Source organism: Balaenoptera ricei, chromosome X (assembly GCF_028023285.1).
Source record: "Balaenoptera ricei isolate mBalRic1 chromosome X, mBalRic1.hap2, whole genome shotgun sequence".
NCBI lineage: Eukaryota > Metazoa > Chordata > Mammalia > Artiodactyla > Balaenopteridae > Balaenoptera > Balaenoptera ricei.
This window is the reverse complement of record NC_082660.1, coordinates 20,456,216-20,482,155: the sequence shown is the minus strand read 5'-3', so window position 1 is coordinate 20,482,155 and position 25,940 is coordinate 20,456,216. Positions and strand designations below refer to the sequence as shown.

General features: G+C 41.6%; 2 protein-coding genes across 4 annotated transcripts in view; one reads left to right on the top strand and one right to left on the bottom strand.

Annotated features, from left to right (window-relative positions):
- Positions 1-7,356: 7,356 nt before the first annotated feature.
- On the bottom strand, positions 7,357-10,370 carry SAT1 (spermidine/spermine N1-acetyltransferase 1). The gene is made up of 6 exons (XM_059911379.1): positions 10,119-10,370; positions 9,843-9,894; positions 9,669-9,752; positions 8,141-8,242; positions 8,006-8,046; positions 7,357-7,877 (listed from the first exon to the last, which is right to left on the bottom strand). Exons 1-6 carry the CDS (start codon positions 10,182-10,184, stop codon positions 7,707-7,709), a joined length of 516 nt encoding a protein of 171 aa, XP_059767362.1. The 5' UTR covers positions 10,185-10,370; the 3' UTR covers positions 7,357-7,706.
- Positions 10,371-10,620: 250 nt separating this feature from the next.
- ACOT9 (acyl-CoA thioesterase 9) overlaps positions 10,621-25,940 on the top strand; it is a 77,915-nt gene continuing 62,595 nt past the window's right edge. For all 3 annotated transcript variants that reach the window (XR_009500353.1, XR_009500352.1, XM_059911714.1), the window contains exons 1-2: positions 10,621-10,975; positions 18,981-19,415. The gene's annotated coding sequence lies outside the window, so the exon portion shown is untranslated. The remainder of the gene's footprint in view (positions 10,976-18,980; positions 19,416-25,940) is intronic.

Here is a 25,940-nt window from a genome sequence, read left to right as displayed (position 1 = left end):
TAGAATATTAGCTGTATATTCTTTCAGAAGTTCCTCAGGGTTACCGCTATTATTTCTTCTGTCCAGGCTTGTTTAGAGTGATTGTCAGCTAACACCCCATTGGTGGATAAGCATCTGCGAGATGTGCAGGAAACAAGGCCGGGGTGTAATTATAACATAATGCTGTAACAACATTGCACAAGGCTGCCTCAGTACTGTATGCCAGAGTACATCGCCACCATCTCACTGACAGGCATTTGGATGGTGATTAGTGTTGGATCATGTCCTGGAATCAGGCTTGAAGCCAGAGAAACTGGAAAATTATTTTTGTTTTTCAGTTCCTTGGAGGCCCGTGTGGAAAATTTAGGCGAGCAAATTTTTGTTTCTAGTAACAGAACTTGTATATAATTTGAGGAAGAGAAAGTGAAGTGGGGTGGTTCCTGAACCACTTGCCTTGCCTTGAAGCTGGTCCTCTGCGGAAGAGCCGCATTTTCTTGCAGAGCTGGCTGGGAAGCGTTGCGGCAGGAAGCAGTTGGTCTCAATCCCACCTTCCCCCTGGCTCCTCCACACCTAACGTAAGCACAGGCAAGACCTTTTCCAGGTGACAAAGAAACAGTCTGAGTCCCAAAGCACCACCAGTATTAATGACTCAAGGCCACTGTGTACAGTTAAATTAGACAGTGAGTTGTGGTTTGTGAGGTGTGTCTGGGGCCCAGCTGTCCAGTTCAAAGCTCAACCCCATTGCCTTCTGGTTGTATAACACAGAACAAGTTGCTTCACCCCCTACACCCTACCTGTCTCATACACAAAAGGATGGCTTTGTTTTAAGGATTAAATGACATAATCCATGTATAACATGTGGAATGTAGAAAGTGCCCTATAATTATCCGCTTTTTTTTTTTACTTTGTACATATACAAGGTATATAGTTCTTTTTATTAAAATAGAGACATAAAATTAAAAAGAAAAACACAGCAGGGTCCTCAGGAGGATCTTTTTTTTTTTTTAATCACTCATCAATTTTATACACTCCACTTTTTTTTTTCCCCAATTAAATTCTGACTCTCAAAGTGGATGCCTGTTACAGGTAAAGCATGACATTAAAGTTGATTCTCTCTTTCCGTTTCCCCCCAAAACTGGGGCTGGTTGATTCCATTTATTTAATGAATGTTTGTTGAATGCCAACTGCGTGCCATGCGTGGAATGAGGCCCTGAGGATATAAAGATTATGGGACACGTCCCTGCTCCTGGGATGTTGACAGTCAAGGAGGTCAAAGAGTGTGGATCAGCTGCTTTGAGAAGGGCCAGCTGTGTGGTAGAGAAAGCACACATTTGTGGAGGCACAGACCGGGTTGACAGCCTGGACCCACACCCCCTGCCGTGAATCCAAGTCGCTCAACCTCCCTAAGCTTCCATTTCCTCATCTTTGAAATGGGCCTGATTCAGTGGTGTGCTGAAGCCTGCTCCTACTGGCTTGGGAGAGCCTACTACTGTTAAATATTCGGGAATTTTGCAAGCCAGTTGTTGAAGCCTTTGGTAGCTTGAAATCAGCCTTGGTGGAAGTATTTACACGCTGTTAATCAGCAAATTCTACAAATCAAGGCTCCTCCCTAACCCCAGCTGGTTCACTGGCACACCACAGGAACATGTGGGGGGAGGAAAAACTTGACCTTTACCCTCTTGCGGTTTTTGGCTGGGCCTGAGAATTTAATTAATATAAAACAGACTAACAGGAGAAAAGCACACAAATTGATCAAATATGTTTTACAGTGACATGGGAGCCCTCATAAGGAAATGAACGCTCGAAGAGGTGGCAAACCTAAATGCTCTTCTAACAGATTGGACAAAGGGGCGATTGTGGAAAAGTAACTGAAATAGATGGGAGGCTAAAGGCAGACCTTGACTCCCAGTGGAAGAATATTTCTTTTTTCCTGGTACAGGGGAGGCATCTTTCACTTGGGAGTGTTATGTCCTGTTTTCAGAAGGAAAAGGGGAGATGAGAATGCTCTTCTTGGCATCTGCTGTTTTTCGAGTGCCTTTAGCTCAAAATAATCCTTATGCCAAAGTGGCATATTTTGGGGTGGCATATTCTGCCACTGTTGTTATGAAGATTAATGAAATAAAATCATGGTATCTACCACATAGTAGATGCTCAACATAGGGTTACTCTAAGTATATCATATAGAATATATATATATATATATATATATTTTTTTTTTTTTTTTTTTAAACTGTAGTACTTGTAGGCATGTGAAACCAGAAATGGGGAAACTGGAAACCATGGCTTTTTTTTTTTAATTTATTTATTTTATTTATTTATTTATTTTTGGCTGTGTTGGGTCTTCGTTTCTGTGCGAGGGCTTTCTCTAGTTGCGGCAAGCGGGGGCCACTCTTCATCGCGGTGCGCGGGCCTCTCACTATCGCGGCCTCTCTTGTTGGGAGCACAGAATCCAGACGCGCAGGCTCAGCAGTTGTGGCTCCCGGGCCTAGTTGCTCTGTGGCATGTGGGATCTTCCCAGACCAGGGCTCGAACCCACGTCCCCTGCATTGGCAGGCAGACTCTCAACCACTGCGCCACCAGGGAAGCCCCATATAGGATATATTAATCATGTACATCCTGCACTTCCGTATTCATAATCTCATTTGCAACTCTGAGGTAGTTTATTTTTAGTCCCGTAAATGAAGAAGAGCCAAGATCCAATTCAGTTTCCTTTGACTCCAAGTGGAGTGTTCTTTCCACCAGACCCAAACTGCCCCTGGACAGACCGTGTTGCTCTGCAAACAAGGATCATTGTCATTGTGGATTTAGCTGTTTTGTAACCACTTTTGTTGTTTTTGTTATTGATTCACTGAATGAAAGAAAGCGGGATACGCCCCGAGGTGGAAGAAGACAGCCCTGGGCCACAGCTGGTGGAAGGCTCCCTGAGCTAAGCTGGAGGTGAATGGCACCAGTCTGCTGTGCCCATGTTATTTATTGTCAGAACAGAGCTGTGAACACTGCTTGATCCCAGTAAATGTTGCTTCCCTGGAAATCTCAGAAGCTCGGAATTACCTAGCCATTGATGTCAGGTCTGGGGTAGGAAATGTACAAGATGAACCTGGGACATCTTAAAAGCGAGGAAGCTAACAAAGAAAGGCTTCTGCAGTCGTGTCGGAAGGACTCTGAAGCCAACTTGAAGAAGCTCTCACTGGACAATTAGAGCAATCCGAGCTTCAATCAGAAAAATGATGGCAGGAAATTAAGACACAGGAAATATTTAAAGTCCACGAGTTAATAAAGATACTTGGGGGGAAAAAACCGAATTGGGAGATGCTGGGGAAGCCAGTTCATTCTTTTGAAACCCAGTAAATAAAAAGAATCAAGCATGTATCCTGCCTTTGCTGGGTGAACTGTACTTCATGGTAACGAAATACAATATAGGAGAAAGTTCTCTTTATAGAAGTATTTTAGCTAAGAAATGAAGAAGGAATGATAGAGTGTCACAGTTTGAAACTCCTAATGAATCAGTGCACCTTGGTATTGACATCATCGGCTGCATCACAAAAAGAGACAACCAAACATTATATGCCTCTTGGTGGAAAAAAAACATATCTATGAAATATTCTTGCTGAAATATCAAGACTAAATCTGTCCAAATTGGGGCTTAATTGGTAAAGTCTTACCTCTGATGCCGTTGGCCTTTTTTTAACCAATCAGAAGCAGGCAGTATTGCATTATGGTCACAGCAGTGTTTCTCAAACTCTAGTAACACAGACTCCTTTTACAGGAAAGACTTCTCACAGTGGTGATTGAAATTATTCTTATTATATTTACTTACTGTAGACATACAACTAGATGTGAACATTTGATGTTCATAGCTCCTATACAACTGTGAAACCATATACATTTACAAGTCAAATCAGACAAAACTACCAAATGAATAAAATTTAAATGGGCAACACTGATTTAATGTGAGGGAAGATATTTTGCTGAAATGAAGTTGCTGCTTGCAAAGGAGCGTGGTACTGATGGCTGTTTCCGGTTGCAGCACCGTATGCAGTTGGTTGACACAATTCTCCCACCATTTTTCTCTAAAAACTCTCCAGGAGGTTCTCCCTCATGCAGCGTGATGTGACTTCACTTGTTCTTTGCTTGTTAATGATGTGGTGCCAAGGTGAGCAGCGTAAACACAGACTGAAATGGTTGTCCTCACAGTTGTGACTAGGATTCGGTTAAAAGGTGATTATCTACATCAGTGGCGATCAACCCTGCCTTCACTTTGGAATGCACATTAAGATATAATTAAAGATTCTATCCGAGTGGGGCGTTAGTATTTCTTAAAATCTTTCTAGGTGATTCTAATGTGCAGCCCGGACTAAGAACTACTGATTTCAATGATCTAGAAAATGCTTATACAGTTGGCCCTCCCTGATCTGTGAGTTCCATATCCGCAGATTCAAGTAACAGTGGATGGAAAATATTTGGAAAAAAAAAATTCCAGAGTCCCCCTCGGATACTGAGGGACAACTGTACTTATTATTCTTTAGAGTATAATCCAAAAGAAACACCAAATTCAGTCATTCTTATGGAGAATATGAGGTCCTCTGAGAATATGGCAGTGAACCCCCAGGGATTTGAGAAATTTTGTTTGGAGTTTGATTCCCAGGCCTAGTTGTGTGGCCTTAGGCAACTTAACCTCTCTGAGGGTTAGTTTCTCATTATAAAAAGAAACAAATAGTAGCATCTACCTCACACGATGTTTGTGAGAATTAGATGACATAATAACTATACAAAGTGCTAAATGCAATGCCTGGTTCCTGGTGAGTACTTACTAAACGTTAGCTCTTATTAACTATTATGTTGATAACCGCGTGGAAGCTACTAAAACATTTGCTGGGCAGATGCGAGCCACAAGAAAGAAAGGTGTTGGGGGAAGAGGGTGCTGGGAGAACCTTGCAAGGAAGGGCATTTGGTGGCCTTTGATAGATGAGGCATAAAAGGCAATGATGGTAGGGGTGGGATGGACTCAATAAGGGTGTGGGCCTGTCAGTCTGGGTTGTGGGTGACAGCTGACTAGCTTGAAGCCCAGACCGGCAGCACAAAGAAAAGGGATGAGAATAAAGCACAGAGTCACCCTGAGATGACAATCCACACGAAGAGATGATGAAGCAAGGAGACGAAGATGAGGCCGGTCTCGCAGACAGAATCCTGGGAGCGGACATGGCCACCTGCAGACTCTGAACAGGAGGCCTGGCCTGCCCAGAGCCACTTGCCTCAAGGAGCACAGGTAAGTGCCATCATTCTAGGCCCTGCTGGGGACTCACAGGACTGGGTAGAGTGGGTGTTAAGACATTAATAAATCATTAGATTTCTTCTGAATTGTTGCTTGTGCATTTCTGTGAAAAAGACTCCACTTTCTTTCCCTAGAAAGGCTGCCCAGTGGAATCTAAGCAGTTGATGACCTTGGGCTCTGGTTTGGAGCATGACAGAAGGTGCCTCTACTGTTGACCCTGTAATCAGATTGGCGGCAGGATGTCTTGTAAGCCTATGTGTGGATAAACCCAGCTACTTCCTGTTTTAATACTATCAAAATTTTTGATTTTATTATTCTTTAAGGGAGCTAATAAACTTAGCAGGTAAGTTATTTTTTTTAACTACACAGAGAAAACCCCAAAATATTCTTATGTAATAATTGGCAAGTTCTTAGGCCTGAAATACTGTTCTTCCCAAATGATTATGTCAGGCATAATATTTTAGTAAAATAGTAATTTCAAAGTTATTTTTACAGAGGTGTTGCTTACCTGGACTCCCCCTGCCCCCCTTTTCCAGGTTTATCATTGTTTATTATTTCCTTTCATATAATTTCCCCGGAACATGTTTTCTTACTTGCCTGGTGATTTCAAGCTTTATGCATTTGTTTTTATAGTTGTTTTTAAAGAGGTATCTTTGTAACAGAGTTGAACATTCAGTGGGCTGATGCTGTGGTGTTTCAGCTTCTAAATTTTAAACTCAAGGGACTTTTTTAAAGTGGATACAAAAACTTCCTAAAAGCTTTCATGGTGACAACACTGGGCCTTTAGGGCTAAGCTCTAAGAAGTATGAGAAAACAAAGAGTTACATTGTAACTCACTTGGTTAATCTAATTTATTCACATATTTAACCACAGTCAGCATGTAGTTGTTTTCCTCAAAGAGGCCCACTTTCCAAAACACAATTTTCAAAATGTCTTCTTTCCCCACAGAGCTCCTTGTGTTTAGTTAACCCTTTTTATGCTTGCCAGCGTTTGTCTCCTATAGTTACTAGCCTGTCTAGCAGGACTCTGCTTGAGAATGGACTCTATTTTCATGACATGCTCTCTGAGCTACCAATAAATCCCAAAGCACTCCTGTTAAACACAGTACAGGATCCTGCTTGTTTATATGGCTGCCTTCTAATTTAGGAAGCCACAAAAGACACTGAAACCAAGGGATGCAGGACAAATCACCCTTTGAGTGAGGAGCCCAGTATTTCTTTCCTGGAGAACACAGTAAGAAGATACAGAGTACTGCTTTTCAGTCATCTGACGATTTCTTTTGGAAAACATTAATCTTGGAAATCAGTACAGTGGTTAGTAACTACCATTTTCATTATTGTGGGAATTAGTGGGTTTAGGAATTTAGGTCAGTGTCATGAGTAATAAAGGAGTTCACCTATCTAAAACTGTCTCCTCCTCAGCCCTCTTTGAGAGTTTCATTTTCAGTCCTGGAGAAAGCTTCTGTTTACTTCTCCCCTAACCCCCAGCAGTTTTAAGCCCTCCTATTGTTTCTCCGCTTAGAAAACTATGTGTTAACAGTTATCAGAAACTTGCCCTCCAAATAGGATGCTAATTTCCCTGATTGGTACCTGTGTCCAACTCCAGCCTTTTAGTTTACAAAATTCCTTTAAAAATGTGGAAGTTTTGTTCCTGCCTAACTAGCAAAGTGATCTACTTTCTCTTCAGAATAGTATTTGTGTGTGGGATGAGGTTGTTGTGGGCAAGATGTTTTTTCCCCCAATTTCCAGTATTTCAGAATCCCATTTCCACCTCTTTTACTGGTGTAACAAATGGGCTTTTTCATTGTGGGCCTTAGTTTCTAAGCTCTTGAAAATTCTGTTGGGTTAAGTGTAGTGTCATCAATATAAAGTCATATTTTTATATGTTGCTACATGTAAAACCTTGGGATTCAACTGGCTTCTTTCTAGACATTGGGAATACCAGCACAACACAGCTCCTGACCATAAGACACTTTAAACTGGGTTAAAAGCTCTTTTTAAAAAACTGTCAACTTACCATGTTTCTTGGGCATTTTTACTTTGCACTCAACAGCAAGAAAAATGTCTAAGAAATAAAGGATCAGTAAAAATGCTTACACCAAACAATTAAATCAAAGGGTAGTTTATTAAAAAAGAATCAAAACAGAAACTCTAAGTACCAGTGTGTACATTGTACACATTGAAATGACTCACAAGAGTGGAGTTTTTTTCATAGACATTATCATACCACCTTGCTGTTCATTAAAGATGTTCAACAGAAGTCTGACTCCAACGTGCATACAAGGATTGCCATCTTAAACAGACCTTTCTTCAAACATGCAACAACGCCACTGGTAATAAAGCTTTGGAATGGGTGCTCATTCTATCATTTCACTACAAATAGGATAGAAAGCAAGGTAAGTTGAGAATTTATTCTAAAATAGAATGGAAGCTGTCATTGTCTACACCAGCACTCCTCACTCCTCTGCTGCCATTTTTAGCAAGTACTCCTTGTCGATCTTGAAGAGTCTCCATCCCTCTTCGCTGGACAGATCAGAAGCACCTCTTCTTTTGTAGAAGTTGATAGATGGTTCATTCCACTCTGCTACCAAGAAGTGCATGCTGCTGCAGCGACACTTCATCGCAACCTGTTACGCAGGAGAGGAAAACACAAACTCAGTGACATTTCACCTGCTTTCCAAGACCCAATTTTGATTCAGGCGTTAAAATAATCCAGTAACCCTTACAAATTTGGAAACCAAACACCAAGACATACCTGGCTTAGATTCTTCAGAATTTCTGATCCTATGCCAAAGCCTAAAAAAGAAAGAGAAGTACAATTTAAAAGGTCATTTTAAGGACTTCAAGCCCTGATTTCTCTTTAGAGCAGCCCCCCTGAACTCAACCATACCTCTATAATCACTCATCACGAAGAAGTCCTCAAGATACAACAGTTTGCCAATCCATGGGTCATAGGTAAAATAGTACATGGCAAAACCAACAATGCTGTGTCCTGTAATAAGAGTATCACATGAGTTATGGATGAAAAACAATCCGTCAAAGTTGTAGCTGCAAAATCAGAAGTCTATCATAAGTTTTTAAAAAACATACATGCATGTATTACAGAAATAAATAGCCAGTGGGCCGGACTGTCTCCTGACTTTTATGCTAGTGCAATCCAGGCCACTGTTGGATGATCTCACTGTTCTTAGAACATGTATTTGCAAAAAGCACACATTAGAGCTAGCTGAAGCCAGGCTAAAACTGTGGACTGGCCACTCTGCAATCTGCTGGATCTCACACTCAGGAAGTGAGAATGCTTTCATTACTTGCCAGAACGAAAGTGCTATGGTCTTAAAACTAAACACACACATTATTCACATCCTATTGATATACTGGTATCTTGACTTGGGATTAAGTCAGGTTTACACGGCAGTTCAGAATAGTTAAGTATTTGTAGTTTAGAAACTCTGCTTCCTTAAGGTCAGGACATCAGGCCAAAAGAGCAACGTTTAATTTCAGAACTTGCCTTCCAATTCACACATTTTCGATTTGTTCTCCCCAGTGTTTAAGCCGGAAGAAGTAGAGGTACCCAGGTGTGATGTAACATCCATATACCTCTGGAAAGTACCTCATCACTTACATTTTCTGCTCATTTTTTCTAGTATGAGGAAATGACCTCAGAAAAAACCTTAAGCACCCCCCACCGCCCCTGCCCAACAACTTCCCTCTTTAGCTCTGTCTTCTGCCCATTCAACAAGGACCAGGAAGGAAAAAACAACAACAAAGAAAAAACAAAGAAAAAAAGGAAAAAAGCATCTGACTCCTTCTTTACGGGTGTCTGTAATTCCAATTGGAGGCAAAGGTTTCAAATTAAACTTTCTAGCCATTTTATAGTCCTTTGCAAACAGGAAGTGAGTACAATGGAGCTTCTGATCTACCGTGTTTTAAGTGTGTGATAATAGGGCCTTACCTCATTTATCATGATCATCTACTTTATTGTGTAAAGGATCTTTTAGTTACCTCCCCGCCCATCCATGTACACGGAAGGGCCATGTACATGGCGAAGCTAGAGACTGTAACCTGAAGATTGGGACAAATTAAAGAAAAAAATGTAATTTAACACAAATACAAAAACGGTTACGTTAGGGTCAAACAAGAACCATTTACGAAACTGAATTACAACAAACGACTTTATACCTAACTTTTCCGGGTCTCCACAGCACTGATAACTTAAAGAGCTCTTCTAACCCGCCCTATTATTAAGTGCAGCACATCTATTTTCTTTTTCTCAGTAGTTTGAACACTGGCTGGCTAGTATTTCTGGCCAACTTCTCAGTAAGTAACTTCAGCCTGTGTTGTCAGTGCTTCTACAGAGCAGCCACTACGTCTTGCACAACACTCGGTCTCTCCGGCTTCTGGAAGGAGAGGGCGATTACCTTCTGGAGTCACGTGCTCCTTGGGCACTTCTGCAACCAGGCAGTGGTAGAAGGGGTGCTCTCCAAAACCATCCTCTAGCAGATCTGCAAGAAGAGGCAGCAGGGACAATGTTGGCCTCGATGAAGGTGGCAGGCACCGGACGCTCGTCCCCCGCCCCGCCACTAATGCGTTACCTTTTTCAGTTAATATTACTTGCTCTTCCATGTATTCGTATTTAGCCAGTTCCTGGGTTGATGTACACAAGAGAAAGGAAGACAAGCAGAAAATTAAGTGAGGCCCCGGCCCGGCCAGCTCGGGGGAATGGGGTGGGCTGGGCGGGGATTCATTCCCAGAGTCTCGCCCAGAGCGGCGCGGCCGGGCCGGGGCTGGGGGAGGCAGGCGGAGAGGGGGACCTACCGGGGACAAGGACCTCACCGCCCGCCGCAGGAAGAGCCCCTGCCTCCCGCTACCTTGATCAGCCGCAGAATGTCACTGCAGTCGGCGGCGGTGGCCGGGCGGATCACGAATTTAGCCATTTTCTTCTTTTGCTTTTCTTCCCTTTGCGGACCAAGCCCCTGTACTTGAACAGCAGGAGGAGGTGGTTCCTCATTCGTCTCCCGGGAGCGTCCTCTTCCCAGTCAGGATGGCACCATGACCCGGCGAACCTCGGCGAACAAAGTAAGAACACCACCTAACTAAAGCACCACCCGCTCGCTTCAGCCGCCCGGCTCCGCTTTTTAGTGCGAAGAAGCCCCGCCCGGGGCCGTGAGGCGGAGGCGCCTCGTCCAATGAGACGCCTCGCCCAATGAGGCCGCGGCGCCTCGTCCAATGAGGCCGCGGCCGCCCCCCCTCTTCCGGGCACCTCCCTCTCTTCCGGCCGCCCGAGTGAACCCGGCCCGCGCGGGCGGGGGAGCGGGCGGTGAGGCGCCTGGTGCGGCTCTCTAGCGGCGACCTCTAGCGGCGCTTGGTGGAGCCTTCCTGAAAGCCCGACCTCGGAGCCTAAGCGTCCCCTAGTAACCTTCGCAAAAAGGAAGAGAGGGGTTCCCCTTTTGGCCCTGGACCAGTGACTTTGCTGTTTCTTCCTTGGAGAGACCTGGCTTTGGGCGATGGGGGGATAAGGGGATTGGAGCAGTGGCTCTCGTAGGGTGGTCTGAGGGGCCCTGTGGGTCCGAAGATCCTTTCAAAACTAGTTTCATAGTAATGGTAGGATTTCGTTTCCCTTTCTTACTCTCACTGAAATTTTCCAGAGAACTGATGTGTGATGACGTCATCGCTCTCATGACTAAAGGAATGTGTGCTTGTATTGTGTTTTCTAGAATTTCCTAAGGTAAGCTACTTCGATTCCTCGATGATTTTTTCCCCCCTCTGCTGGTAATTTTTAGAGTTAACAGAATATCTTCTTTCTTACTTTTTTCCTTATTTTTTCTTAAATTTCTGACCTTCCTTGTGGAAACACTTTCCTTCTGCCTGAGGTACACTCCTTCATACTTCCATTTAGTGAAGGTCTGCTCTTGGAAAATTTTTGTTTTGCTTGTCTAAATATGTCTTTAAATTCATCTTAAAGTTCTTGAAGGATTTATTTCACTGTTAGCGAGTTTGAGGTTAGAAGTTCTTTTCTTTCAGCATATTGATGATATCTGACTATCTTCTGGCTTGCATTGCTGTTGAAAATTGTTATATTCCCTCCTTGCTCATTCCCTGTGCTTCTCCCCTCTCCCCTTTAAAACTTTTTATTTCGAACCAATTACAAATTTACAGGATGTGTGATGACATCATTGCTCTGGTGACTAAAGGAATGTGTGCTTGTGTGTTCTCATGTTTTCTAGAATTTTTGAAGGCAAGCTTTTCGGATTTTTCAATTATTTTTAAATGTCCTGAGAGTAAAATGTTTGAGAACAGTCGGATTAGAGTATAGCTCTTCCTGGATTATACCCAGTGGAACAAGTACTCAAGCCTCTTGCAGATAGAGGGTTTTTCTGTTTGTTTGTTTGTTTTTTTTTTTGGCTTTTTACAAACCACCTTCCCAGACAGGTCCTCTGAGGGCCCTACTTTGTCTGGCCTGCCTGGGTTCTGGAAGGAGTCAAAGAGAAAGCATAAAAGGGGCCTGCAGTGTTTTCAGTCTATAGGTTGGATTATCACCAGATGACTCCCCCAACGTTCAACAAGTAATTCTCTGCCTTTGCTCGCAATATCCTGTACGTAGAAAAGAAAGCAAAAGTAGCTCCTTCGTTACCCTTCCCACCCTCTGGGGGTATCATGCATAGTGAGTCATTGGGAGAATTTATGAAATGTGTTTCTCAAAGATCTTTAAAAATAGCATTGATTCTTGTCTGCCTAAAGCCACTTCAGGTAGTGTCTTTCCTGACACCATTGCACACAGATGACCATACATAGGCCCTTCCTGCCTCTGCTTTGTTCTGTTTTGTGGGAGGACCCAGGAGAGCTTGTTACAGAGTTACTGCTAACAGTAAGTAAGAACTAGGTGACTAAGCACTAATAATAGCTGCCTCCTTGAAGCAAAAACAAGGTCGTTTTCAATGTGGGCTGCTTAGGTTTTTAGAATAATGATTGTTTCATTAAAACACACTATAATTTTTTTCTATTTATTCTGTTTTTCCAGTTTAAGTTTCATGCTCTTATGCTTCACTTTGCCATTATGACATGGAGAGCCCATTCTGAAAGACAGGTGGCTAAAAAAAAGCTCATTGTGATTGTGTTTTTTGCACATGTAAAAACTTAGAACCCTAAGAAATGTGAATTTTCTTTATGAATCAAGTTAGGTTTTTCTATTGTCAGAAGTAGATAGATGCCATGGAGGACCAACATTACCCCCTCTTGATACTGGAATTTAAATTTAAAACTGCATAAAAAGGGGTTAACTCCCTAGCATTTGGAAAACTTTTATTTGGCTAATGAGTCAACAAATCAACAACTATTTATTGACTCTTATGCTAGGTACTTGGGGGTTATAAACGAGGACTAAGTTTTGAAACGAGCCCTCAGGGCATACAGTTTACTTTGCAGATATGTTTGTAGTTTACTACAACAGAATTTAATCTTTGTGAGAAAGATAATTCCTATAACTGAAGAGGTCTGAGTAGGGGGAGAGTAGGAGGAAAGGAAACAGCCAAGGGACATCGTGGGTGTTTTACATTCATTGACTCCTTTAATATCAACTGTCCTGTGAAATAGCTAATGTTAGCTCCATCTTTGCAACAGAGAAAACCAGAGGCTCAGAGGGCTACAAAATTGCAACAGCCAGGAAGTGGTAGAGCTAGGAAAGAAGGAATTCTGTTGATTTCCCTGCCAAAGTGAAGCTGTCCAACTTGCCCTATTAAACTATTATGGAAGGTGTCATAGTTTTTTTTTTTCTGTTTATAAAAATAATGCATATTGATTAAGAAAATATAAGTGCAGAAATACAAAAAGGGGGCTTCCCTGGTGGCGCAGTGGTTAAGAATCTGCCTGCCAATGCAGGGCACACGGGTTCGAGCCCTGGCCCAGGAAGATCCCACATGCCGTGGAGCAACTAAGCCCGTGCGCCACAACTACTGAGCCTGCGCTCTAGAGCCCGCGAGCCACAACTACTTAGCCCACGTGCCACAACTACTGAAGCCTGCACGCCTAGAGCCCATGCTCCGCAGCAAGAGAAGCCACGACAGTGAGAAGCCCGCGTGCCACAACGAAGAGCGGCCCCCACTCACTGCAACTAGAGAAAGCCCGTGTACAGCAACGAAGACCCAACACAGCCAAAAATAAATAAATAAATATATTAAAAAAAAAGAAATACAAAAAGTTAATAAAAATAATCCCTATTAGTAGGTTGATTTCCTTCCAGTCTTTTTTTCTATGTACATATACATGCAGGGCTGATATTCAGTTGGTATATACAGTGTAGTGGATTAAAATAACCACAAATTCATTGTAGCTCCTCCCATCAAGAGGTAGAATCTAGGACTTTGCTGGTGACGCAGTGGTTAAGAATCCGCCTGCCAATGCAGGGGACACGGGTTCGAGCCCTGGTCTGGTAAGATCCCACATGCCGCGGAGCAACTAAGCCTGTGCGCCACAACTACTGAGCCTGCGCTCTAGAGCCCTTGAGCCACAACTACTGAGCCCGTGTGCCACAACTACTGAAGCCTGTGCGCCTAGAGCCCATGCTCCACAACAAGAGAAGCCTCCACGATGAGAAGCCCACGCACTGCAATGAAGAGTAGGTCCCGCTTGCCGCAACTAGAGGAAGCCCGTGTGCAGCAACGAAGACCCAATGCAGCCAAAAACTAAATAGATAAATGAATAAATAGATAAATGAATAAATAAATAAATAAATAAGAGGTAGAATCTATTTCCCCACTCCTTGAATTTGGGCTGGCTTTGTGACTTGCCTTGACCAATAGAATACAGTAAAAGTGGTGGTGTACAACTCCTAAGCAAGACCCCAAGAGATCTTAAAGCTTCTGCTCACACCCTCTTGGAACACTGCTGCTGCCATATGAAGAAGCTTGAGCTAGCTTCCTTGAGGATGAAAGACCTCATGAGGAGATGCACAAGTGAGGCCAGATGCGTAAGCGATGCCACCTTGGACCATTCAGTCCCAATTGAGCTGTCAAATGATTGCAGCCACACAAGTGACCTTAGGCAAGACCAGCAGAAGAACCCCCTCGCTGATCCCAGTCCATGTTATCAACCCACAGCATCATGAGTCAATAGAATTGTTGTTTTAAGCCACTAAAATTTAGGGTTCTTTGTTACACAACAAAGGCTAACCGAAATCAGACGGCCATTTAGGTTGTTTACACCTGGCTTCCATTCTGATTGGTTGTAGTGTCCATTCCGACTGGTCTATGCTTTGCAATACTCATTTAAAAATATTTTAAAAATCACCTTGTGTGGGTTGTACGTATGTAATAACAAAATATTGGTATCATGTATCTATAATGTCTATCCTGCAGCATAGTGTAGTGGCTTCTTATCTACTACAGCTTTGGACTTAGATACTCCCCATCTGTGTGATTGTATCAATACTTAACCTTGTTAAGTCACCATTTCTTCATCTGTAATTAGTAAATAATAATAGTACCCTTCATATGGTTAATTGTTGTGAGTATTAAATGAAGTAATACATATAAAGTACCCAGTGGGAATTCCCTGGTGGTCCAGTGGTTAGGACTCTGCGCTCTCACTGCTGAGGGCCTGGGTTCAATCCCTGGTTGGGGAACTAAGATCCCACAAGCCTCGCAGTGTGGCAAAAAAAAAAAATACCCAGCATAGCACCTGGCATAATTGTTAGCATTATTACTATTAATAGTATAGAGTATTTCCCCATGTCACTAGGTATATTTAAATTAAAAAATATACATAATGGCTCCTTAGAGTTCCATTGTGAAATTTATTTTACCATTCTATTGTTGAAGATGCAGGGCTTTTTCCCAACGATAAATAATACTTTGTTTTGTTTTGTTAATAAATGTATTTATTTATTTATTTATTTATTTATTTATGGCTGCGTTGGGTCTTCGTTGCTGCGTGCGGGCTTTCTCTAGTTGTGGCAAGCGGGGGCTACTCTTTGTTGTGGTGCGCGGGCTCCTCATTGCGGTGCCTTCTCTTGTTGTGGAGCACAGGCTCTAGGCACGCGAGCTTCAGTAGTTATGGCTTGCGGGCTCAGTAGTTGTGGCGCACGGACTTAGTTGCTCCACAGCATGTGGGATCTTCCCGGACCAGGGATTGAACCCGTGTCCCTTGCATTGGCAGGTGGATTCTTAACCACTGCGCCACCAGGGAAGTCCCTAATACTTTGATAAACATCTTTTTACCTAAATTTTAGCCCAGGTTTCTGATTGTTTCCTTATGTATATTCCTAGAAGTGAAATTACTAGATGAGCAGAGATGTAATTTTGTTGATCTGGAGCCAAAGAAACACTCTAAAACTTCAGGTCCTCACTACATGAAAGTGTAATTTGAGATGACTCTCTAGGTGAGCTTGCTCTAGCTTGAATTATCTAAATTTTGATAACATCTGATAACATCTGGGTTCCACAGTTGTAATAGAATTTGAGTCTTTCTCAGAGGGTGGTTTTCTTGCTACATATCACAGATGGGTGATAACCTGTGAGAATGATCAATAAATAAATACAACCACCTCCAGGAAAACACCTGGTTTTGGGCCAAGATTTCCTTTCTTTTTTTTAATTTATTTTTTATTGAAGTATAGTTGAATTATGGGCCAAGATATTCTTTTCTTTTCTTTTCCTTACCTTACCTTACCTTACATTTCTTTTTGAGAAATTATAATTTAGGACATGGAAAGCTGTTTTATCTTTGGGGTAGACCATCAAAAGTGGAAGACTTCTGTTTATAAATGTAAAGTATTACATGACTTTAGGCTGCAATTAAAAGAGCCAGGTCAGCAATAAGTGAGGTGTTAATCAGGCCTCTTGTTTGCAAGTGATTGCCACATCTTACTCTTCCGCCATCTTGAAGGTCTCCATAGTCTTTATTTTAAAGTCTGTTTTGTCTGATATGAGAATTGCTACTCCAGCTTTCTTTTGATTTCCATTTGCATGGAATATCTTTTTCCATCCCCTCACTTTCAGTCTGTATGTGTCCCTGGGTCTGAAGTGGGTCTCTTGTAGACAGCATATATACAGGTCTTGTTTTTGTATCCATTCAGCCAGTCTGTGTCTTTTGGATGGGGCATTTAATCCATTTACATTCAAGGTAATTATTGATATGTATGTTCCTATTACCATTTTCTTAATTGTTTCGGGTTTGTTATTGTAGGTCTTTTCCTTCTCTTGTATTTCCTGCCTAGAGAAGTTCCTTTAGCATTTGTTGTAAAGCTGGCTTGGTGGTGCTGAATTCTCTTAGCTTTTGCTTGTCTGTAAAGGTTTTAATTTCTCCATCGAATCTGAATGAGATCCTTGCTGGGTAGAGTAATCTTGGTTGTAGGTTTTTCCCTTTCATCGCTTTAAATATGTCCTGCCACTCCCTTCTGGCTTGCAGAGTTTCTGCTGAAAGATCAGCTGTTTACCTTATGGGGATTCCCTTGTATGTTAATTGTTGCTTTTCCCTTGCTGCTTTTAATATTTTTTCTTTGTATTTAATTTTTGATAGTTTGATTAATATGTGTCTTGGCGTGTTTCTCCTTGGATTTATCCTGTATGGGACTCTCTGCGCTTCCTGGACTTGACTATTTCCTTTCCCATATTAGGGAAGTTTTCAACTATAATCTCTTCAAATATTTTCTCAGTCCCTTTCTTATTCTCTTCTTCTTCTGGGACCCCTATAATTTGAATGTTGGTGCGTTTAATGTTGTCCCAGAGGTCTCTGAGACTGTCCTCAATTCCTTTCATTCTTTTTTCTTATTCTGCTCTGCAGTAGTTATTTCCACTATTTTATCTTCCAGGTCACTTATCCGTTCTTCTGCCTCAGTTATTCTGCTATTGAGTCCTTCTAGAGAATTTTTAATTTCATTTATTGTGTTGTTCATCATTGCTTGTTTGCTCTTTAGTTCTTCTAGGTCCTTGTTAAACATTTCTTATATTTTCTCCATTCTACTTCCGAGATTTTGGATCATTTTTGCTATCATTACTCTGAATTCTTTTTCAAGTAGACTGCCTATTTCCTCTTCATTTGTTTGGTCTGGTGGGTTTTTACGTTGCTCCTTCATCTGCTGTGTGTTTGTCTGTCTTCTCATTTTGCTTAACCTACTGTGTTTGGGGTCTCCTTTTCGCAGGCTGCAGGTTGGTAGTTCCCGTTGTTTTTGGTGTCTGACGCCAGTGGCTAAGGTTGGTTCAGTGGGTTGTGTACACTTCCTGGTGGAGGGGGCTGGTGCCTGTGTTCTGGTGGATGAGGCTGGATCTTGTCTTTCTGGTGGGCAGGACCATGTCCGGTGGTGTGTTTTGGGGTGTCTGTGGCCTTATTATGATTTTAGGCAGCCTCTCTGCTAATGGATGGGGCTGTGTTCCTGTCTTGCTAGTTGTTTGGCATGGGGTGTCCAGCACTGTAGCTTGCTGGCCGTTGAGTGGAGCTGGGTCTTAGCGTTGAGATGGAGATCTCTGGGAGAGCTCTCGCTGTTTGATATTACATGGAGCTGGGAGGTCTCTGGTGGACCAATGTCCTGAACTCGGCTCTCCCACCTCAGAGGCTCAGGCCTGGCACCCAGCCAGAACACCAAGACCCTGTCAGCCACACGGCTGCTAGTGTTGGAGGGTCTCCTGCAGAGGCGGGGGGTGGCTGTGGCTCACCGTGGGGACAAGGACACTGGCAGCAGAAGTTCTGGGAAGTGCTCCTTGGCGTGAGCCTTCCCAGAGTCCGCCTTTAGCCCCACCAAAGAGCGGGGTAGGCTCCAGCTGTGTGATTTTGGACAAGGTTCTTGCATCTCAGTGTGCTTACCTGTCAGATGGAGTTAATAAGAATAATTTCCTCCTCCTAAGGTTGTGAATATTAAATGCTGCTGTAAAGCCCTTTGTAAAGTACTTAGAATACAGCACTTACCCTCTAAATGTTTACTCCTTTCTGTCTACTTGGTAGAATAAAGACTGTAACAATTTTTGGATTAGGAAGAATAACTGTGAATGGTCCAATGCAGAGAGAGAAGGATTTGTCCCTAAATCAGTTTTCTTCCTGCCTTTACACAGGGATCATTCTCTTATTCATTGACCTTTGTCATGAAGCTTCACCTTTCTCATGAATAATAAGTGTGCAATGATTCTGTTAACATTTGCCAACCAATGAGGGAACATTGCTCCAATGATCATAGAATCAGGAATCATCACAGAAGCTGGTAATCACAGAGGCTGGGTAATCAGTATTGTAATCCCTATTGTACTCTGCCTGGAGTTTTTTATCTGCCTAGCCAGACATCATGTGGACAAGGTCAAATCCAGAACACATTATGCAGGATAAATTATTTACAATCCTGTCTCTAAAAGTGGACCTCATCTGTGGCCTAATTAACATTCTAACTATAAACCACATGTGGAGATCTTTTTTAAAGAGGTAGGCTTAGTGAAAATAGGAGAAAATATTGAAAAAGCATTATGCAGAACATATTGATTCACACAACTTTTTTTTTTTCCCTTCTCCTTTTTACAGATATTTTAACGTTATACCAAATAGAGGGAAGTTATGCAGTTACAGTGCTTAGAATCTGGGCAAGACAGCAGATAGAACAATGTCCCAAACTTTCTTTCAGTATCTAGTCTCTGAATCCATGGTTAAAAACAAAAAGCTGTTAGAGAGCTGTGAATAGTGGTTAAGTACTCTTCATTTACCTTCAGCATTCTATAACAATGAAGCTCAATTTACAATTTTATAATTCTCTTACTCAGCTTTCCGAATGTTCCACATTTGTTGAAAACTACAAACAAACATATCCAAGAATCCCAGTGAATGCCAAGCAGCATAAACACAAAGAAAACCACATCAAGGCACTGCAGAATCAAATTTCTCAAAACTAGTGATACAGAGAAAATCTTAAGTCTAATCACTGGTTTCTCATCAAAAACAATGCAAACCAGAAGATGGTGGAACAACATCTTTAAAGCATTGGAAGAATGCTTTCAACCCAGAATTTTATATCCAGTGAAAATGTCATTCAAAGATGAAGGCAAAATAAAGACATTTCAGATAAGCTAAAGCCAAGAGCATTCATCACTAGTGACCTTGTACCACAAGGAATGCTAAAAGAAGTTCTTCAGGTTAAAGGAAAAGGATACCAGATGGACACAAGAATCTATGCAAAGGAATGAAGAGTACCAGAAATGGTAAATGTGTGGGTCATATAAAAGACATTTTACTTGTTTTTAATGTCTTTATTTTATTTTTATTTTTTTTAACATCTTTATTGGAGTATAATTGCTTTACAATGGTGTGTTAGTTTCTGCTTTATAACAAAGTGAATCAGTTATACATATACATATGTTCCCATATCTCTTCCCTCTTGCGTCTCCCTCCTTCCCACCCTCCCTATCCAACCCCTCTAGGTGGTCACAAAGCACTGAGCTGATCTCCCTGTGCTATGCGGCTGCTTCCCACTAGCTATCTGTTTTACGTTTGGTAGTGTATATATGTCCATGCCACTCTCTCACTTTGTCACAGCTTACCTTTCCCCCTCCCCGTATCCTCAAGTCCATTCTCTAGTAGGTCTGTGTCTTTGTTCCCGTCTTGCCCCTAGGTTCTTCAGGACCATTTTTTTTTTTTTTTTAGATTCCATATATATGTGTTAGGATACAGTATTTGTTTTTCGCTTTCTGACTTACATCACTCTGTATGACAGACTCTAGGTCCATCCACCTTACTACAAATAACTCAATTTCGTTTCCTTTTATGGCTGAGTAATATTCCATTGTATATATGTGCCACATCTTTATCCATTCGTCTGTTGATGGACACTTAGGTTGCTTCCATGTCCTGGCTATTGTAAATAGAGCTGCAATGAACATTTTGGTACATGACTCTTTTTGAATTATGGTGTTCTCAGGGTATATGCCCAGTAGTGGGATTGCTGGGTCATATGGTAGTTCTATTTTTAATTTTTTAGGGAACCTCCATACTGTTCTCCATAGTGGCTGTATCAATATACATTCCCACCAACAGTGCAAGAGGGTTCCCTTTTCTCCACACCCTCGCCAGCATTTATTGTTTCTAGATTTTTTGATGATGGCCATTCCGACCAATGTGAGATGATATCTCATTGTAGTTTTGATTTGCATTTCTCTAATGATTAATGATGTTGAGCATTCTTTCATGTGTTTGTTGGTGATCTGTATATCTTCTTTGGAGAAATGTCTATTTAGGTCTTCTGCCCATTTTTGGATTAGATTGTTTGTTTTTTTGATATTGAGCTGCATGAGCTGCTTGTAAATTTTGGAGATTAATCCTTTGTCAGTTGCTTCATTTGCAAATATTTTTTCCCATTCTGAGGGTTGTCTTTTCGTCTTGTTTTTAGTTTCCTTTGCTATGCAAAAGCTTTTAAGGTTAATTAAGTCCCATTTGTTTATTTCTGTTTTTATTTCCATTTCTCTAGGAGGTAGGTCAAAAAGGATCTTGCTGTAACTTATGTCATAGAGTGTTCTGCCTATGTTTTCCTCTAAGAGTTTGATAGTGTCTGGCCTTACATTTAGGTCTTTAATCCATTTTGAGTTTATTTTTGTGTATGGTGTTAGGGAGTGTTCTAATTTCATACTTTTACATGTAGCTGTCCATTTTTCCCAGCACCGCTTATTGAAGAGGCTGTCTTTTCTCCACTGTATATGCTTGCCTCCTTTATCAAAGATAAGGTGACCATATGTGTGTGGGTTTATCTCTGGGCTTTCTATCCTGTTCCATTGATCTATGTTTCTGTTTTTGTGCCAGTACCATACTGTCTTGATTACTGGAGCTTTGTAGTATAGTCTGAAGTCAGGGAGCCTGATTCCTCCAGCTCTGTTTCTCTTTCTCAAGATTGCTTTGGCTATTTGGGTTCTTTTGTGTTTCCATACAAATTGTGAAATTTTTTGTTCTAGTTCTGTGAAAAATGCCAGTGGTAGTTTGATAGGGATTGCACTGAATCTGTAGATTGCTTTGGGTAGTAGAGTCATTTTCACAATGTTGATTCTTCCAATCCAAGAGCACGGTATATCTCTTCATCTATTAGTATCATCTTTTAATGTCTTTAAAAGATACTTAACTACTTAAAGTAAGAATAACAACAGTATATTATGGGATTTATAACATTTGTAGAAGTAGAATTTATGAGCACAAGAGCACAAAGAATGGGGGAGATGGGATGGACGTATATTGTTATACAATTCTTACATTATATGTTAAATGCTATAACCTTTAAAGTAGACTGTGATAAGTTAAAGTTGTATATTGTAAAGCTCAGAGCAACCACTAAAGTTCTTAAAAAGGTATAACTAATAAGTCAATAGAGGAAATAAAATGGGTTCATAAAAAATAATCCAAGGGAAGACAGGAAAAGAGGAAAAAAGGAATAAAGAACAGACGGGACAAACAGGAAGTTTGGGGACTGCTGTTGTTTCTGATATCTTATACCTATCAGGTAAGAAATCACCAAAGGAAACACCTAAAACATCTTATACTTACCTCTCAAAAATGGAATGAAATAAAGAATAAAGAATAAGTAAGTAAGCATGATATCCAGATTCCCACAAATGGAATTCAGTAGCTTTTGTTGATAACATCAACTATATTCTGATTCATTCAGCATTGAAATCAGTTTCTGTTTATCATGATAAAAGAGATTATTTTGGTTCAGAAGTGCCAGCAACCTGGCACAACTTGGAAAGATTTGAAAGAAGGAACAGATCAGGCAAAGGAGTGTTGGGAAAGGAGACCTGAGGTGCTCAGTGCTGTCACATTGGGTAGTGGCATTAGAAATCAGTGCGATTAGGATAGGCTCTGAAAGTGAAATTTAAAATCGAGCAGAGATATTCAAATTGTATCCTAGGCCAGTTAATATTTGACTATAAACTGACTGACTGTATTAACATACCTAAAGAGAAAAGGTATATCTTATAACAACCTTAATCGTTGTATCAGTTAGGAATGCTTTTGACTACAACTAACAGAATAACCTACTTAGAGTAGCTTAAGCCATGAAAACTTAAAAAATTCAATTAGAAGACTGGAGGTAGCCAGTTTCAGGGCTAGTTCAGCAATTAACCATGTTACAGAGGAACTGGGCTTTTAAAACCCTTCCACTCTGCCAATTATTCTCAACTCATTTCTTGAACATAAAAGGGCTGCAGTAGCTCCAAGCATCATTTCCTCACATCAGCATCCTAAACAGGGAGGAAAGGTCAGGAGCTAAAATCTTTCTCTGGCTGAGGCTCTGTCTTTTTATCTGGAAAGCAATATCTTTACTAGAATACTCCAGAAGTCTTCCCTTTATGTCTTATTGGACAGTACTGGGTAATACGGCTACCCATGGCTGCAAGGGAGGCTGGGACAGTGAGTATTTGGCACACGGGAACAGATGCTATGTTTGGCCAAGATGAATTGTGATTCGTTCTTTGAGGTTGAGCACATTGCTGCCCCGAACAAAATTGGGATGCTCTTAGCAAGGAATTAGAAGGGAATGGCTGTAGTGTAGGCAACTAAAGGTATCTACTAGGATCAGTCCTGGAAGCATAGGAAAAGAATCTCAGATGCCAAAATTGGCGCCTCCTGCTCTGGCACTGTACTGGAACCAGAATACCCTGATGCAAGAACTCCAGTAGCTGAATCTTGAGATCAGTCTTTGCATACTGTGGAGATGGATACTTAATTTTCTCCTTATTCATTCATTTAATTGATTTTTATTGAATCAGGTGTTGTTATAGACGCTGGAATTTTAGCAGTGGAAAAATCAGACAAAAATATCCTCATGGCGCTTACATTCTAGTGAATGTGTCTTAGCTGAATGCAACTGATTCCTTGCTTATCAGTAAATTTTCTGATTACAACCGGGTTTCTCATGGCCCCCAAGCAGTCTCACATCTCATTATGAATTAATAAATTGATATTCTTATTTCACGTATCAGTCTCTTGGTTGATGTGAGTCTTCCTAAGGACATAGATTCACCTTTAGTGAAGTGACAACTCAAGTTTCTGACTTGCACATCTCAGGGCTAGTACCTGAACCATGGTAAATTCAACAGGGCATTTCAACCTTGTGAGCCATTGTGGAAGACAGAGAGCTACACAGCTTTCTCCAGTTAATAATCCAATAGTGCATGTTTTCCCTATTTGGAATGTTTAGGCTTATTCATATGTGTGAAAGGGATACAAGAAGGAAATATTAAATTATAAACATTGAAATTTATCAAAAAAAAAGAAGTCCTGACCTTGAAACTGTGATTTGTGCAATGTATTATGAATGAATTGGATTCAGATTCATCCTCAGGGGCTTCCCTAGTGGCGCAGCGGTTGAGAATCCGCCTGCCAATGCAGGGGACATGGGTTCGAGCCCTGGTCCGGGAAGATCCCACATGCCGTGGAGCAGCTAAGCCTGTGCGCCACAACTACTGAGCCTGTGTTCTAGAGCCCGCGAGCCACAACTACTGAGCCCACGTGCCACAACCACTGAAGCCTGCACGCTTAAAGCCCATGCTCTGTAACAAGAGAAGCCACCGCAATAAGAAGCCCGTGTGCAGCTACGAAGAACCAACACAGACAAAAAAAAAAAAAAAATTCATCCTCAGAGGATTCAAGGTTAAAAAAATTTCCTATTCATGGACATTTAGACTGTTTCCTTTTTTCCCTCCCTGCCATTTCAAACAATGCTATTATGAACATTCTTGTATATGTCCTTGAGTACAGGAGCAGTAATTTATAGGGTACTTGCCAAGGACTGGAATGCTGGGTCAAAGCATATAATATTTGGGTTCAACTTTATAAAATAGAGCCAAATTGTTCTCCAAAGTGATTCTGCCATTCACAACTTCTACTAGCAGTGAATGAGAGTTCTTAGCGCCCTCCATCCTCACCAACAGTTGGTAATTTCACTTCATGGTTTTTGCTTATCTGATGGGTATAAAATGGTATCTTATTGTGGTTTGAATTTTATTAATGTGATATTGATCTTTTCATATGTTTATTGGCCATATATTTTTTTCTTCTATTGAATTGCCAATTCAAGCAAGTTCAGAATTTTTATATTTTCATGGTGAATTTTTCCTATTCTCACGTTTGTGCCTCTTTATTTTTTTATTTTATTTTATTTTTTTTAAGTTTAATTTTATTTATTTATTTATTTATTTATGGCTGTGTTGGGTCTTCGTTTCTGTGCGAGGGCTTTCTCCAGTTGCGGCAAGCGGGGGCCACTCTTCATCGCGGTGCGCGGGCCTCTCACTATCGCGGCCTCTCTTGTTGCGGAGCACAGGCTCCAGACGCGCAGGCTCAGTAACTGTGGCTCACGGGCCCAGCCGCTCCGCGGCATGTGGGATCTTCCCAGACCAGGGCTCGAACCCGTGTCCCCTGCATTGGCAGGCAGACTCTCAACCGCTGTGCCACCAGGGAAGCCCGTGCCTCTTTATTTTTATAGTGGTTTTTTATTTAAAGTACATTTTTATGAAATAAATAGAGCTAATACAGCTTTTTTTAAAAATTAATAGCTACTTTATTTATTTATTTATTTATTTATTTAGCTGTGTTGGGTCTTCGTTTCGTGCGAGGGCTTTCTCTAGTTGCGGCAAGCGGGGGCCACTTTTCATCGTGGTGCGGGGGCCACTCTTCATCGCGGTGCGCGGCCCTCTATCGCGGCCCCTCCCGTTGCGGGGCACAGGCTCCAGACGCGCAGGCTCAGCAGTTGTGGCTCACGGGCCCAGTTGCTCCGTGGCATGTGGGATCTTCCCAGACCAGGGCTCGAACCCGTGTCCCCTGCATTAGCAGGCAGATTCTCAACCACTGCGCCACCAGGGAAGCCCCACAGCTTTTTTTGGGTAAGTATTTACCTGATATGTCTTTTCTCCCAATCTTGACTTTAACCTTACTGTATTATACCAAGAACAGGCAAGTAGGAATGGTCCACCCCAGTTACAGAAAATAAGGGCCCTGTAGCCCCAGTACCAGGTTGCATCTGGTTTTGAATTTCATGCTTGTTTCTGTCCCCTTATCACTTACTGTTTCCATGGTGGACAGGACCAAGGGGTGGATAAGGATGATATGTATGTAAGGATCTAGCCAATAAATGAGACAGACTCAGATCCACCTGAAAGGATCAAATTAAATAGTAATAAGTTCTGAATCTATTTTTGCCAAAACACAGTGGAAAGGAAAGAAGTAGAAATAGAGTTTCCTTATTTACTGGCTTGAGATAGAAAAGAGTCCTAGATTAGGAAAATTAACATTCAGATATAGGATTCTGAAATGACAAATTTCAAAACATTTTGTTTACAGTATGTTGGGGAGCCATTTGATGATAACACATCCATTAAGTTAGAACCATGTGTCATTACTTTATAATTTACTAAAGTAAAAATTAGATGTAGAATACATTTGTCCACATGGGGAAACAAACCAGAAAGGGAGAAATATTGGCTGAAGGCTTAGAAAATGCTGAATATGTACATGAGAGGGGAACTTGAGGATTATGATTTGAGGCCTTGTGATCATCTAGTTTTCAAGATGCCGTCTCATTTCCCAGTTTGGTTCCTCTGACTGTGCAGAATCCCCTGATTCCAGCAGCGATTGCTGTTGTACATGACTGGGATCATGAGTCTACTTCCTCAGATCTACCCGCATCATCAATTTTTCGGGGCAAGTCTGGGGTATAAGACTATGCTCTCTGGTGAAGGACACCATTC

Excerpts from the sequence above, each read along its gene's own strand:
- SAT1 (XM_059911379.1), bottom strand. The coding sequence starts at position 10,184 with ATGGCTAAATTCGTGATCCGCCCGGCCACCGCCGCCGACTGCAGTGAC. Across the intron at positions 9,895-10,118 it reads ACATTCTGCGGCTGATCAAG|GAACTGGCTAAATACGAATA; the intron begins GTAGCGGGAGGC and ends ACATCAACCCAG. Across the intron at positions 7,878-8,005 it reads TTCTGAAGAATCTAAGCCAG|GTTGCGATGAAGTGTCGCTG; the intron begins GTATGTCTTGGT and ends CCTGCGTAACAG.